At 40.9% G+C, this 15,981-nt stretch overlaps 1 protein-coding gene across 2 annotated transcripts in view; it reads left to right on the top strand.

Annotated features, from left to right (window-relative positions):
* LOC135486189 (L-asparaginase-like) overlaps positions 1-15,981 on the top strand; it is a 41,706-nt gene that overhangs the window by 11,323 nt on the left and 14,402 nt on the right. For both annotated transcript variants that reach the window (XM_064768832.1, XM_064768831.1), the window contains 6 exons: positions 4,324-4,456; positions 6,906-7,017; positions 8,786-8,911; positions 10,153-10,363; positions 11,616-11,728; positions 15,260-15,445. In XM_064768832.1, the coding sequence (XP_064624902.1) occupies positions 4,324-4,456; positions 6,906-7,017; positions 8,786-8,911; positions 10,153-10,363; positions 11,616-11,728; positions 15,260-15,445 (881 nt within the window). The remainder of the gene's footprint in view (positions 1-4,323; positions 4,457-6,905; positions 7,018-8,785; positions 8,912-10,152; positions 10,364-11,615; positions 11,729-15,259; positions 15,446-15,981) is intronic.

The raw sequence follows: 15,981 nt of genomic DNA, 5'->3' as shown, positions 1-15,981 counted from the left end.
ATTCATCCAGATTCGATCCGAATGCGGTCTTTTCGCCTGTCGTCTAAACGGCCCTATTGGCACGTTTCTCAACCACCAAAGCTATGAGCTTGAAACTTGGTACATATAACCCCCTATATCAGATAACCTCTGGTGCTGAATTTCAGCCTGATCTGATTCTTGACTTTGCCACCAGGGGGCCAAAACAGAAAAAGTAAGAAGTGCAATAGCCTGCTTATTAGCAAATTGTTTTTGATGAAATTTTTATGGCAGGGACCCCTAGCAAGGTTACCTCAGATGTTGCACGATTTTTCGGATTTGACGTACTTTTTAAGGTCGCAGAGGTCAAATGGCGTAAATTTGCCGTTTGAGTGTAACTATGGCACGTTTCTCAACCGCAACAGTTATGAACTTGAAACTTTGAACAAATGACCCCCTAGGTCAGTTGACCTTTTACACTGAATTTTGGTTCGGTCTGATTATTGACTTGGCCACCAGGGGGCCCAAACTCAAAACTCAAAAAGTGTGATTTCTGGCTTATTACTGATTTGTTTTTGATAAAAGTTTCATGGTAGGTACTCCCAGCAAGGATACATCACATATCTTACGGGTTTTTGATTTGACCCACCTTTCAAGTTCACAGAGGTCAAAGTTGAAAACTTTTTACCGTTCTTGGTACGTTTTGTCGTTGTTCAATGTAAAGAGTTTTAATTTTGTGTAATGATGCATCTAAGAAGCCACTATTTGTATGCCAAGTTTCAGCCAGATCGGAATTCAAATATGGCCGAAATTGCATGTTTTGTGGGTTTTTCCTCGTATTGTGGCAATCCAAAGGTCGTGAGTTCAAACCCCGGTCAAGGACAGCCAAAAATATTTTTATTTTTCATCTTTTCCTTTTTTCTTTTCTGAGTTCTATCTTACATTTTCTTCATTTTTTGATTTATTTGGTGCCATAGATTTAATTAGGCGGCCATCTTGGAAATCGTTTTTTGCCGATTGCTGTAGTGTAACGAGTGATGAAATTGTTATGGTCAGGTGGATGTGTCTACATCACATATCACCCTGGTTTGTTATTTGACCTACCTGTCAGGGTCACTGAGGTCAAAGTTAAAAATATATTCACCATTGTCATGGAGTGGCACGTTTCTTCACTATCATTTTCACCTAGACTCTACAAGCTTGGAACCACAAGTCTCGGATTCACCACTTGGCCAGGGCCGGCTCTGAACTGGTCACAGATGCATGTATAAATTATGAGAGGCCTACATACTGTAGCACTTTCTGTAACTGTCTACTAAAAATACTTACGGTGAGCACAATGGCCCCTGGCCGTTTCATTTTAGCCATTGATTTTAGGCCTTTCATCTTTTGGTGGTATGAAGGTCTTATCATAGTGAAGAGATTTGGACCATCTCTTATTATCTGTGGCAACACCATAGAAAGTGTCTATCTTCAATATGGCAGTATATGACGATTTTGGTCCAATCTGTGTTTACCATGTATGCGCTACGGCCACAATGCTACAGTTTGTTTACTAATACGGCACCAAGATTTTCATTCCGTTTAAAAAGTTTGGTACTCCAATTAGTCCAAAACTACGCATTAAAAATACATGTGGTTTTCGACTTGAGGTCAATGGTTCATTGACATTATAATCCATTCGTAGCACAATTTTAATCAATGCACTTACATGTAGTTCGATTTCATGATGTTTATTTTGAAGAATCCAACACTTTTTGTTTGGTGATGAGGTCATAATCATACCATCTCACTTTGGTCAAGTTTTCGATGACTTCTCGTCTACTTCTACTTATCAAAAGTGGTACAAAATGTGTATGTCATGTAAACAGACATCAGGATATTTTACTATAGACTTGCGAAAGATAAATTTGCCTCTTTAGGCAGCTTGATTGATTTCTGTCAACGTTGACTTGAGGCCTTGTCTGGGAAAAGATCACACATGGCCGAGAGCTATGTTTTTTAGCTCACCTCTTAGCAGAGGTGAGCTTATCCCATACCGTGGCGTCCGTCGTCCGTCGTCGTCGTCGTCGTCGTCGTCGTCCGTCGTCCGTTAGCAGGGCACGTTTCGTAACTGTTAGAGCTATTGAGTTGAAACTTGGTGCACATGTACCCTTATGTAATGACACCTTGGAGACCAAGTTTCGGTCCGATTCGTTTCATGGTTTGGCCACCAGGGGGACAAACGTTAAAAGTGAAAATATGCAATATCTCCCTTAATAGTAGTCGGGAAATTTTGAAAAAAATATGGTAGGTACTTCTAGCAAAGGTGCATCATATATCCTCCGGGTTTTTGATTTGACCTCCTTTTCAAGGTCACAGAGGTCAAATGGTGTAAATTGGCCATTAGGATGTAACGATGGCACGTTTCTAAACTGCAATGACTATTGATACCAAATTTGGTACACATTTACCCCTTAGTCAGGTGATTTCAGGGACCGAAGTTTGGTCCAATATGATTCACCACTTGACCACCAGGGGGCAAAATCCAAAAACCTTAAAAATGTGATTATTCCTTAACTTCTTGCCCGATTGCCACCAATTTGATATCATGGGTACATCTAACCACCATACAGTATATGTCACACAGGTTTTTAATTTGACCTTCTTGTCAAGGTCACAGAGGTCAAATGGCATAAATTCGCCGTCAGGCCGTAACTATGGCACGTTTCTTAACTGCAATGACTATTGATCACAAATTAAGTACACATGTACCCCTTGGTCAGGTGATCTCAGGTACCGAAGTTTGGTGCGATCTGGGAGGGGGCCAAATCCTAAATTCTTCAAAATGCCATTATTCCTAGTAATGACTTGCCCGATTGGCACCAATTTTGTATCATAGGTACATCTAATTCTAACAACCATTCAATGTGTCACCAGGGTCTTCTTTGATTTGACCTACTTTTCAAGGTCACAGAGGTCGAATGTACTGTAAATTGGCCATTTTGGGGAAATTGTAATTGCTTGGACCTACATCAAACATAACACTACATGACACAATACCATGCTCTTTATCCATCTTTCCTCCACATGAGGTGAGCACAATGGCCCTGGCCATTTCATTATATCGGAACAAAACATGTATGAATTGATGAACTTGGCCTCGATATCCTGCTAATATTCAGACTGTTATGTGATAGATGTAGTTATGCGAATATTCATTAGTTTATCCACTGTTTTTACCGCTCTCTTCTTGGTAAAAATTTACTGTCAATGTGCGTCTCTACCAATCAAATGCGCATAGGGCATGAGGTCATATGATTGAGACAGGGAGTTAATTGATCGTTGCCATTGCATTGTCGCGGGAAACTAACGTCGCTAACATCTTAGAAAGAGCGGGGTTTTGTTCGTGGTATAATCGTGACGTAGCAGACGTACAGTTTGACATAAAGAAGCACTCTGGGTGTGACACGTCGTCTGGATTGTTGTCTTACGACACATAGTTTGTCTCGTGTTGTTGAATTGTCTCTGACCATCTGATTTAAAATCTGGTTCAGGCTGTGAACAGGGGACTTCAAAGGTATATCTGTATATCTGAACCTTATTGACGGTTAATCGTTAACATGATCCTCCATGTATCGACTATATGCCTTCTTATCGACTGTAAGATATGCAACACAGTGGAACCTTCCTTAGCGGACACCTCTCTATTATGGACAAACTCTATATTAAGGACACTAAGTTTGGTCCCAAATTGGTTGTTTCCATTCAATTTATTTGACCTCTCCAATCAGGACACCTCTCTATATTTTAAAGGACAGTCCCGAGGGGTCCTTGATAGAGAGATTTTGCTGTACTTCTATTCAATTAACAACGATCATTTTATATTGTTTTCATTATCTTGTGTGTCGAACCCAAACTTTTTGTAACAGTCAACCACATTAAAAACGCTTCAATAGTGCCATTGTACCTTTTGGCAGTTTTGATGATTTTCGAACAACGCTCGGCCCACGTGAGCTTGTCATTTGAAAAACTACTCTTGGTTTTATCTCATGAACGGTGCTAGCTATGATAATGCATTTTTACTGTGGACACTGCTCATGAGGCTATATCACCTTACCCAAGTTTTTTATTTGACCTACGTTTCAAGCTCACAGAGGTCAAATAGTGTATATTGACCGTTATTGTTTTCAAGAGCATATCTTCGATGCTTGGCATTTCATCTTTTGGTGCCCAAAATGTTGCCCTTTTTTAGTTGAGAACCGTGAGCAGAAAAGTCACAAGAATAAGATGTATGGTTCATCTAACTATTTTTGGGCGCAATTGAGACTGAAGTTTATTGTTTGATGCAGATGATAATATTTATCCTGTTTTGTTCTTTCTCAGTCTATATTCCCGAAGCCAACTACCTGGTACAGGAGCTGCGCAAACTGCCTATGTTCCATGATCCTGATTATGTACTCAAATTATCACCAACAGCTGAGAGTGAAGAGGAGTCCGAGAAACCACTTGTTATGCCGTGAGTACTAGATTGTTTTCTGTTGTATAAGGTGTATCATTCTAGGGCAATAAGCCGGATGATCAGTAAAGGGCGAAAAATGTCTCGATCACAAACCAAACGACAGGGAAAACATACAACTTAAAAATAAAAAACCCTTTCTGCGTGGAACGATGCACTAGTAAGGCGTTTCCTGGAGCCATGGATCTTCCCTGTGACGTCTTCGTGCTGATATCGCTTTTCCGACGTCACATCACCAGCCACACAACAAGGAAAAAAATTCAACTCCAAAAAAAACCCTTTCCACGTGGAACGATGTACTAGTAAGGCGTTACCTGGAGCCATGGAACTACCCTGTGACGTCTTGGTGCTGATGTCGATTTTTCTGATTGCACTTGATTACCCCCCAACTAAATAATAGTATGGAAATGATGTTGCATCTTAATAGCGGGGTGACGTGGACTCGGATCTTGGCGTGCACTTACACGGTGAGAAAGGTCTTTCGGAGACTTGTGCGTACTAGAAATAATGATTAACGCGTTTTTCTACAATCTATGAGCTGAAACGAAATTAGAAAAGCATCAAACACGTTTAGAAAATAGTTTACTGATGAACCATAGGACGATCCAACTTACTGCAACAAAAAGTCGCCCATTCCTTTAACAGAGAGGTCAAAACTTTTTGTTCTTTTAAATCTTATTTCCAAGGTCAGAGAGGTCAAACTCGAAAATTTTGCAGCAGAAAGAAGATTTTATTGATTTACACTGTCAAAAGAGTTTATCAGTGCCAACAAACCAGGCGCCCAAATGATATGCTTTTCACTCGTGTCAATCGAGAAGGCAACATAGGCATGGGTTCTGCTATGACGCATCATGATGTCAGCATTGCCAAGCGGCTTACTGGACTTTGCGCAATATTTCGCATTACGCCCCCTGGTGACAAACAAAGAATAATTTTGAAACGAAATTTGGTGTGAATTTGTAAACAAAGTTTTAAGTCCAGACCTCAAGCCGTTACGGGTACACACTACATTTATTATCAAATTGCTAATAATGCATTAAAAAGTTGAATTGGTCAAGTTTAGCGCCCCATAGATTTTTCCCAGACGTCGTTGAAAATCAATTTCCGGCAGATAATACAGCCCGGGGTTAGATCTTCAAACCATAGAAATTTTGTTGTGGGCTGACCGTGATAATTACCAGGTTGGGGGTCTGAAGTTTTGGGGGTCATTTTCGACCATTTGTGACCGGTGAATCAACTTTTCAGCCAACGAGGGGTTAATTTGGCCATTGTGACCACAAAACTTAGGCTCCTAAACTGAAACGTCGTCATCGTTTTCTTCTAATGGAAAGGAAATTCATGATTTTGATTTTTAAGAACACGTATTCATAATGGAAAACACATCCATACTGGTGACTGACACCATGTATCGAACTTGACGTACCGGGGTAAAACATAATGGTCGCTCCCCCATTTCGCTCGTTTCGTTTCGTTGCGCAAAGTCCAGTAAGCCTTGCCAAGCAGTCCCATAAACAGGACACAGTCAATCAGAACTGGGCAAAGCTGTGTGGCCTTGGGGTCTCAGTGGCACTCTCTATTCATTGTGTTCATTATCTATTTAGTACACTACACTGACCCACATTAATCCGTACTGCTGGTCACGCACCTGTATTAAACCAATTAGCTTGGTGTTGTACACAAAAATAGAACTCAGTTTGGGATCAATGCATGGTCTCGCCATAAGAGTTGAATGGTATTTTCCATTCAAAATATATTCGAGAATTAGGTGTTCAAAATGAAGAAAATAATGAAGTTTCAGTCCAATTGGCTTACTTATGTGGTTTTGGGCCTCAAATTAACCTGTTGTGGTCAAAAAGCTGACTCGCGGGTTAAAAGCCGTAATAAATCGCCCCCTAACTTCAGACTCCCAAACTCTGAAATTATCACACACAATGAAAATTTCATGGTTTGACAGGCTTGGATGAATCTATTTGGCTGTGAAAGCGTTCCTCGCTGATTAACTCTGGGAAAAAATTTATGAGCGTTTGGATTGCGCCAATTTAACTGAAAAATGGCAGGTATTACAGTTACGTGACCTGCTAAGTTTTCCCCTGATGTTCTATCCTTCAACCACAGTCCCAATAAGTCTTTAGTTGATAACACCCCAAAGAAAGAGATGGCAGCGCTGCACTCTGTTTCAATGCATGGTGCCTCGTCCTTAAGAATACATATTGCCAGATATTTCACAATGAAACTTTTCCTAAGCCGAGTCGCCATCCAAGTTGCCCAGTGTATATATACCGGCTGCGGGCCAGGGGTACCGCACACTTCTAATACCCTGGAGTAGCGAAAGAGTTAACAACTGTCTTTTGTTGCTCCATTTGGGCAGTGTCCTTGGGACATTTCAGTAAACTTTCAAATTGAGAAAGAAAGTCGAATTAGTGGTCACAGTTTAATTTTGCTCTTTCAGTTTATCAAAGGAGGGAAAGCATATAATCTACAGCGTATATGAGTATGAACCTCTTCTCGATTCCTGTAACATGACAATGGATGATTGGGCTCGTGTGGCTAGAGACATTAAGGTGGGTAAAGTCTTAAGACCTACAGCTAGTACCAGAAGTAAGTATCATTTTTGAGCTGTACGGTCCGAGGAGGAACCGACGATGATCCGAGGATCGTATCGTATTGTGCACGTACTGTGCAATGAATTTTTGCGATACGGTCCGAGAGAAACCAGCACACGACCCAGAAAAAGTCAGTGTACTCTCCGATAAAATATATATAGAATCGAAGTATGATTCGGGCTTGTTGTATCAGAAGACAATACGATACGACACGAATGAAGCGATCTCTACATGTAGCCTAAGTATCGTCTGAATACTGGACGACGCGACGATGCGATGCGATAGGATACTAACCGGCATTGTTTACACATTTTCCTCGCTAATTTCAACCTGATCCATGGCGACTTGATTAATGTTTAGCATCTCACCGAATTGGTCTCGATCTCAAGTGATGGAATCGCCTTCTATAAATAGATTATCTACGATGTAGGTGCGAGAAATTCCCCAAATCTAAGTTTATTGTGCGTGCGTTTGGAGTGGAAATGCACCAAGAAACTTTGATATCAGGCATCGCCGGGGGGGGGGGGGGGGGGGGGGGGGGGGATATCAATTGGTAAACTTGAAGTACGATACGTTACGATACGACTCGAGCCGATGGTGGTGGTGGTGATTTAATTTTTTGGTCAGTGACGGCCAGACTACATGTCGAATACGATCCGAGGTAAATTAGGGTACGGTCCGAAATTAAACACGAACTGAACAAATATCAAGTACGACACGACAATTATGACGATATAAGCCGATGTGATTGAAGTGACGATCCGCAGTTCGGACAGCAATTCATCGGGCTGACCTTGGAAAGTACAGCGCTTGGACCTGACCAGGATACGATTCGACATGATACTTAATTCTGGTACTAGTTGTATAAAGGAAATCTGCCAAGCTAATAGTCTTGTCACTGGACAGTTGAGCCCAGATTCTTCCATGTCATTATCAGTTGCTTGAAGATGTTGAGAAATGTTGCATGTTGCTCTCATTGACTCACTGTAGGGGAGTCTATACAACACCGCTGTATCCATCGTCGTCGTCATCTGTATCCTGTTTCCAAAACAGTGGCACGTTTCTTAACCGCTAGTGCTATGAACTTGAAATTTAGCACACGACCCCCTAGCGATTTTGGACCCGACCCAAGTTCCAAGATGGCCGCTAGGCCGCCATCTTGTTTTTTGCATTCCACCAGAATGACGTGTTTCCACCATTTCAATTTAGCATCAGTAAAAATTTTAGCGATCAACAGAAAAGTAGTGAATATTTCTTGGTTTGCAGTATTTCACGGAGTCCAAATTCAGTATCACTCGCGGACATTAGGCGTGCGAAACCCCAGTATATTGACAAATTCGGCTTCAAGACGGACTTGACTATCTACACTTTATATTATATCTTGACCCGCAACGTTTTGATATTGCTAAATCACCTTTGAGGGATAGTGGTGACGCTAATGCATGAGAGTTGGGATATCATGATACAAACACTTCATCTCTTTGATTGGTCGGCTTGGCACTGCCTTGAATTGGGGCCAGCCTCACTTATACTTTAGAGTTATGTAATGCATAAGTACAAGGCAAAACTTACTTATTATAAATAGTATTCCCGTGCATAATATAGAATACCAATACCGGATTATATATGCAATTGAACAAACCAGGTATGTAAAACTTACAATTATTCCACCTCGATTGATTCCACTGATTAGTTTTACTGAAGTTGACATGAATTTCTTTTCCAGAAAAACTACAACTATTTTGATGGATTTGTGATACTGCATGGCACTGACACAATGGGATACACAGCATCTGCTTTGTCGTTTATGTTGGAGAACCTTGGAAAACCAGTCATTCTCACAGGATCCCAGGTAAGGCCATTGTACTTGCAGAGAAGTTTCAATAATCTTGTACTGCACATTGTAAATGTAATCATTTCCTGAAAGAACAAATAGGCAAATAGAAAACTACTAGCCAAACACACACTTGTTGGCTCATCGTAGGGGAGTCTATACAATGACGCAGCGTCCGTGGTCCATTGCCATCGTTGTCTGTATCCTGTTTCAAAAACCGTGGAACGTTTCTTAACCCCTCGAGCTATGAACTTGAAACTTTGCACACAGGACCCCCCCCCCCCAGGTCATGTGACCTCTGTCACTGAATTTCAGTCCATTCTGATTCTTGACATGGCCACCAGGGGACCAATAGTGGCAAGTGTGATATCTTTCTTATACGTGACTCGTTTTCCATCAAATTTTTATGGTAGGTTCGCCTAGCAAGTATACATCACATATCCTACGGGTTTTTGATTTGACCTAATTTTCAAGTCACAGAAGTCAAATGGCGTAAATTGGCCAGTTTAGTGTAATCCTTTGTCCATAACCACTACAACCTATACATTTTTAGATTTGGTGAAACCCAGGGGAGACGTTTAGAGCACTTTCGATGGATTTTATTTGTTTGTTGACACTAGGTGACCTCTATGAACTTGAAATTTGGTACACATGACTCCCTGTGACCTCTGACATTAAATTTCGGTCCGATCTGATTCTCGACTTTGCTACCAGAGGGCCAAATCTAAAAAAGGTAAAAAGTGCAATATCTCGCTTATTAGTGACTTGTTTTCGATGATATTTTTATGGCAGGTGCTCCAAGCAAGGATACATTACATATCCTAGGGGTTCTTGATTGGGCGTACTTTTCAAGGTCACTGAGGTCAATTGGTGTAATTTGGCGGTTTGAGTCTAACATTGGCATGTTTTTTTTATCCATTAAAGCTAACAACTTGAAACCTGGTACACATGGCCCTCTAGGTCAGATAACCTCGGACACCGAATTTCGGTCCAATATGATTCTCGACTTGGCCACCCACCAGGGAGCCAAAACTGAAGATGTAAAAAGTGCAATATCTCGATTATTAGTGACTTGTTTTCAATAACATTTTTTGGTAGGTACTCCAAGCAGGGATACATCTCATATCATAACGATTTTTTTCATTTGACCTATATACTAATACTATGCATGTAACATGTTTCTAAACCAGTATGAATTCCTATCAACTAAATATCAATACGGTGAGCACAATGGCCCCTGGCCTTTTCTTTCATTCCAGATTCCTATATTTGAGACCCGGAGTGATGGGCGTGATAACTTCCTTGGTGCACTGATAATTGCTGGGCATTATTGTATCCCAGAAGTGACTCTCTATTTCCACAATCATCTTTTCCGAGGCAACAGAACTACGAAGGTTGACAACAGCAGCTTTGATGCATTCGATAGTCCTAATCTTCCCCCCCTGGTCAGCATGAAAATTGGCATCAACAGTAAGTTTACATAGTCAAAGTTTTGGAATAGTCGAGATATTTGAATCTCAAGTGTCTTTTAACTGGAAGTTTGCCTTGAGAAGAAATTATTCTTTTACACTATACTGTAGGCGGTCATACATTGGCACTGTGATTATTGTCATTTCTCAAAGAAAACACTGCTGCAAAAAAAAAGTCAAACTTCAGGGTCTGAAGTACATGTATCTGAGTGAAGACACTCGGATTTGCCAAAATCGGACAATGCATGAATGGGCGTAACAAGCGATTTGAAGCAAAACACTTGAACATTTTCCTAGCAATTTTTAGGCAATGATTTGGTTGGCATTTTTGTGCGCTGTGTGAACTCCTCATGAATTGGACTATACACATGCAAAAGTTCCCATCACAGAATCATTGATAGGCCAAAGCACTGCAGTATAACTCGATTCCTGATAATGTAATTATAATGCTGTCAGTTCAGTAAAGATTTATGACACATGAGCTCGCCTCTGACCCTTGGGACCGTGAAATGTCCATGTAACTTCCAGCCAGTGCCAGTCAGCTTGACCTCATATCACTTGTGCGAGGTGGGCCGGTGTTGCTTCTGTGTGTGTTGCCATAAGTCTAGAGCATATTTCTGATTTCAAGGAACGAATTTCGTGGGCACTAACTAACTCTTTTGATGGTGTAAATTGATAAAAACTTCGAATGAATGTCATTGATTGATCTGAACAAGCTTAACATTTTGCTGGAAAAATTTTGACCTTGACCTAAATTCAAAGGTCACAGAGGTCAAACTCTATAATTTCACCGATAATGACACGTTTTGTCAGTATTTGTCTCAGACTCCTCAAATTTGATATGTAGCTATTGGGCATCTGTACATGTTGAAAAAGATTCAGGTCAATGTGACCTACTTTTCAGGTGTAAAGAGGTCAAGGTGATAACATTTTATGTGGGCAATATCTCAAGAAACGCTTAATGTGTGATCATTAAATGTATATCATTAATTGATCAAGCTTAACATAGAGGTTGAAACATTTTGACCTTTGGCCTTAATTCCAAGGTCACAGAGGTCAAACTTGGTGTAACCATAGCAATGCTTTCTTCCTTTCATTGACTACAGGTGAGCACGTGCCATTTCGTGTCATTTAAAAGTGCCGCATTAAAATTGGGTTGCTGGAACCAATTTTCTATCCACCCATTATCTACCACTGCTCAATGATAGATGTTGATGGTCTGTGAATACTAAGTTTGTTGCGTTTAATTTCAGTTGACTGGGAGGCAGTGTTTCCACCAAATACGACCGAGGCATTTTCCATTCATGTCAATCTCTGCCCAAATGTTGGTTTGTTAAGATTCTTCCCCAGTATAACAGTCGAATTGGTGAGTGACCATGTATTTTTGGCCTCTAGGATAATTCGTCTCCGAGGATAATTTGTCCGTAGGATACTTCATCCCAAAAATCGAAAAAGTTATAGTCATTTATTTGTTTTAAACAAAATTGATTCAATCACTGTGCTGAGATTGATCTTATGCCTGCATAGTTCACAACTTCTTCAGAAAGTAATGGATACACAGTAAATCTCGCATCGTATCGGAGTCAATTGGACCAGCAAATCCTGTCTGATGTAGGTGATGGCCGTTATGTACATGGTAAAATGGGTATCAGGACAGTCCCCCCCCCCCAGACAATTCCCCCCGTCAATTGTCGCCCAAAAATTCCTCCCGTAAAATTGCCCCTCCCCCCTCTGATATTGCCCTTAGAAAAATTTTATGAGATCGTCCCTAATAAATTACTAGTATACATTTCTTTGTGGTGAAAGATCAGTTTCTCAACAATGATTCAAGGAAACTTTGAGTCATACATTGTTTCAAGATCCCTTGTAGTCAAAGTCATAGACAATTTTGAAAAATGGAGTTCACTACGACGCGTCGAAAGCTTCTCTTTAGCTTGGTTTGCATAGGACTTGGCTGGAGGGAGGGAGTCTTGGGAGTGTAAAAGGAGGAGAAAACACCTTAGAAAAGAAAGAGTTCAGCTCCAACGGGGGTTCATTTTAACTGGGGGCAATTTAATGGGAGGGGGTAATTTTACCGGAGGGCAATTTTCTGGGGGAAATCGCCGGGGGATTTGTCCTAGAACCGGTAAAATGGGGTATTTGTAGCCCCTTTTTGGCTCACTGTGGGGGAGTCTATACGGTGTACCCCCATTTCGCCTACACCCATTTCGCCGATTGCCCATTTCGCCTACCCCCATTCGCCTACCCCCATTTCGCCTATTCACCATTTTGCCTACACCCACTTCGCCTATTCACCATTACGCCTACTCACCATTTCGCCTACTAAAAAGGAAAAGAGTGGTGTGCGCTGGACATTTGAACAATTTTACGAATTGTTGAGCTTGGTTTTTTTCCTTCATATTATAGCATATTTCCCAGTTAAACTTTACAACACTTTAGGGCCGTTTAGACGACAGCAAAAAGGCCCGATGAGATCCGATCGAATCCGAATGCGGTCTAAATTTCCCTGGTGTAAACGCAAACCGATCGGGTCTCATGTGGTCCCATCGGGTCTTCAAGTGGTCCACCTCTTTTGCTGGTTCCATCGGGGCTAATCCGGATGCATCCGGATGCATCCGGATCAAATTTGGTCGTCTAAACGCGATCGGGCCTAATGCGGTCTTATCTGGACTAATTTTTTTACCTACACGCATGCGTATTGGATTTGGTACTTCGGCAATACCTCCTTTCATTATAAACACGTGTATTTTCGCTGGAATTAATGTCGTTTTGATTGTCAGTTTTATTGTATTTTCTCTTGGCTTATTTTCATTATTCCAATATGGTGAAGGATAAGTTTACGGACACGGTTGTTTTCGATCTCATACATATTTGGAGCGATCAATCCATTCAGCGGAAGCTAGACAGCAGCTACCATAAGAACGAGCTTGCCTAGTACCATTATAACCCGCATTGCGGCGCTAAATCGGTGACGCCACCGCGACATCCTGCGGATTATTGGTGGAACCAAAAGAAATTAGTCCACATCAGTCCTCATTGCTGTTAGCGTCTAAACGGGTACATTAAAATGAGACCACATCCGGTCTGGAATGGGGTTCGATCGGATCGGATCGGAATGCGGTCTTATGCGGTCTTTTTGGAAAGCGTCTAAACGGCCCTTTTATCATTCCAACCGGGCCTCTTGAGACAAGACCACCATTAATTTTTTAAGTCGCCTTGCATCAAAATATGCTTCGGGTTGTGAATCTGAAATTTGGATATGACATTCCAGATAGTCAGGCGAGTAAATGGTGAAATTTTATTAAAACTGGTGGTTGTCCACAAATTTTTTTTCTTCAAATTGGACAAATTTGAGAGACCATGATATTTCCACTGTTTTCAGCCAAATCATGACCCTACTCATGACCCTACTCATGACCCTACTCAGTTCGTCTGATAGTATTTAGTTGGTATTTAGTTGGATAAACTGCATATTTCTAAAAGCGTTACAAAATTCTGGCACCAATAGACATTTCAAATTAGACTAGAAGGCTGAAACATCTCTTGAATTTGAAGTCACTATCATAAAACATTTGAAATGATGTAGGCAAAATGGGTAATAGGCGAAATGGTGAATAGGCGAAATGGGTGTAGGCGAAATGGTGAGTAGGCGAAATGGGTGTAGGCGAAATGGTGAGTAGGCGAAATGGTGAGTAGGCGAAATGGTGAGTAGGCGAAACGGGTAAATTTTGTAGGCGAAATGGGTGTAGGCGAAATGGGGATGAACCGTCTACACAACACCAAGGTGTCGGTCATCAGTTGTCATTGTGGTCCGTAGTCTGTACCCTATTTCAAACACTGTGGCACATTTCTTAACCGATTAAACTATGAATTTGAAACTTTGTACACAGGACCCCCCTAGGTCAGGTGTCCTCTTGACACTAAATTTCAATCCGATCTGATTCTTGACTTGGCCATTAGGGGACCAAAAGTGCAAACCTAAAAAGTGTGATATCTCTCTTATAAGTGACTCGTTTTTGATAAAAATTTTATGGTAGGTTCTCCTAGCAAGGATACAACATCACATATTGATGCTGGAATTTTTATCATTGAGTTGTATGATGGTCTTATGGTGCCATTGTGTACTCTTGCACTTTTGCTCATCAGCCAAAAGGTCCCTTTTTCTCAAAAACTACTTGCATCTTCATCTCATGAATGATGCGCGTAGTCCACTATGCCAACTTTACTATCATGTCACCTTCAGCATGTGTGGACTGAGGAGTTATGCTCGCTTTGTGATGCTATTTTTGAACTTGATCTGACGGGTTACTATTTTCCTACCGTATAAGACCATACCAAGGATAATGATTTGATTTGTCATTGCCATTGTTTGTCATGCGGAAATGAAATTGGAAGTGCTTAAGACATGCACTGTCCAATTGAGTGAAAGGGAGACGCTGCCTGGTGGAAGTTTCTGTGCATCTTGCCATGTAATTTTATTCCCAAATGTTAATGTGTGCACATGGTGTTTATACCCAAAGTATATCAGTGTATGTGAATTACTTGTCAAATTGGAAAAAATTCTCTGAACGACGCAATTAAGATAGAAATATTGCGAAGGAAAAAAAATGACGAAGAAGGCTTAAAACCTCCACAATTTAGTACCGTAATACTTTTATAATGTTATCCTATTTTTAAAACAAGGAAAAGTACCAAAAACTTAGCAATAACGCTGGAAAACCTATCTTACCAGTCTCAGTTTGGCAATTTTAAGGGGAATATCATGAAACTGAAATTAATGGACCACCATGTTGGACCTGGCTTCGACATCGTTACCAACATCATCTGAGCTGATTGAAGAAGAAGAAGAAGAAAGCTACAAATTATAATGCACTTGTACTTTTGAATGTGATTTCAGGTGCAGGCGTTCCTTCAGCCTCCAGTGCAGGGTGTGGTTCTGCAGACGTATGGTGCTGGTAATGGACCAGATGCCCGGAAGGATCTGCTCGCTGTGTGTCGGGAAGCATCCGAGAGGGGTGTCATCATCATTAATTGTACTCAGTGTGCTCGAGGGGTTGTGAATGCAGCTTATGCAACTGGAAAGGTAATGGGGGAAGCAATAGCTTTATGTCATAGGAATCAAGAGAGCAAATGATAAAAATAGTCATAATGTTAAGTATTGTTAGAGTAACCTCCAGAAAGTATCCGAAAATACTCGAAAAGTATTCTGCCCTGAAATGATCTCTGCCGATCATACTATCCCAAATTGACGTCAAAGTCTGATTCTCTGGTGATGTAACCGGGACGCAGTTATCATTGTTTTAAAATACCAGTGCTTCCTAGGCTGTTATAATCGGTTTTGCGGTACGTTTCTGAGAGAGGGTCTGTTCCTTTGCCAAATTATACGAAACACAATATTTTTAAGTAGGTGTATTATCTGATCTTGCTAAAAACCAATTAGCCAATATTAGTAGCATTATCAAACTGCAAGTTGGAGTTTTAAAAATGTACTCTCTTGGCTCCAGTTAAATCGCCCTTCAAAGATAAAGTAAAAGTACATCCAAGCTGTAAAACAAAACACAAAAATCACAAAACACATTGTGACATTCAAATATTGAAGATGGTCATAGAAAATGTGCA

This window comes from Lineus longissimus, chromosome 4 (assembly GCF_910592395.1).
Source record: "Lineus longissimus chromosome 4, tnLinLong1.2, whole genome shotgun sequence".
Lineage (NCBI taxonomy): Eukaryota > Metazoa > Nemertea > Pilidiophora > Heteronemertea > Lineidae > Lineus > Lineus longissimus.
Note: the sequence above shows the minus strand (reverse complement) of the source record. Positions and strands in the feature narration are given on the sequence as shown.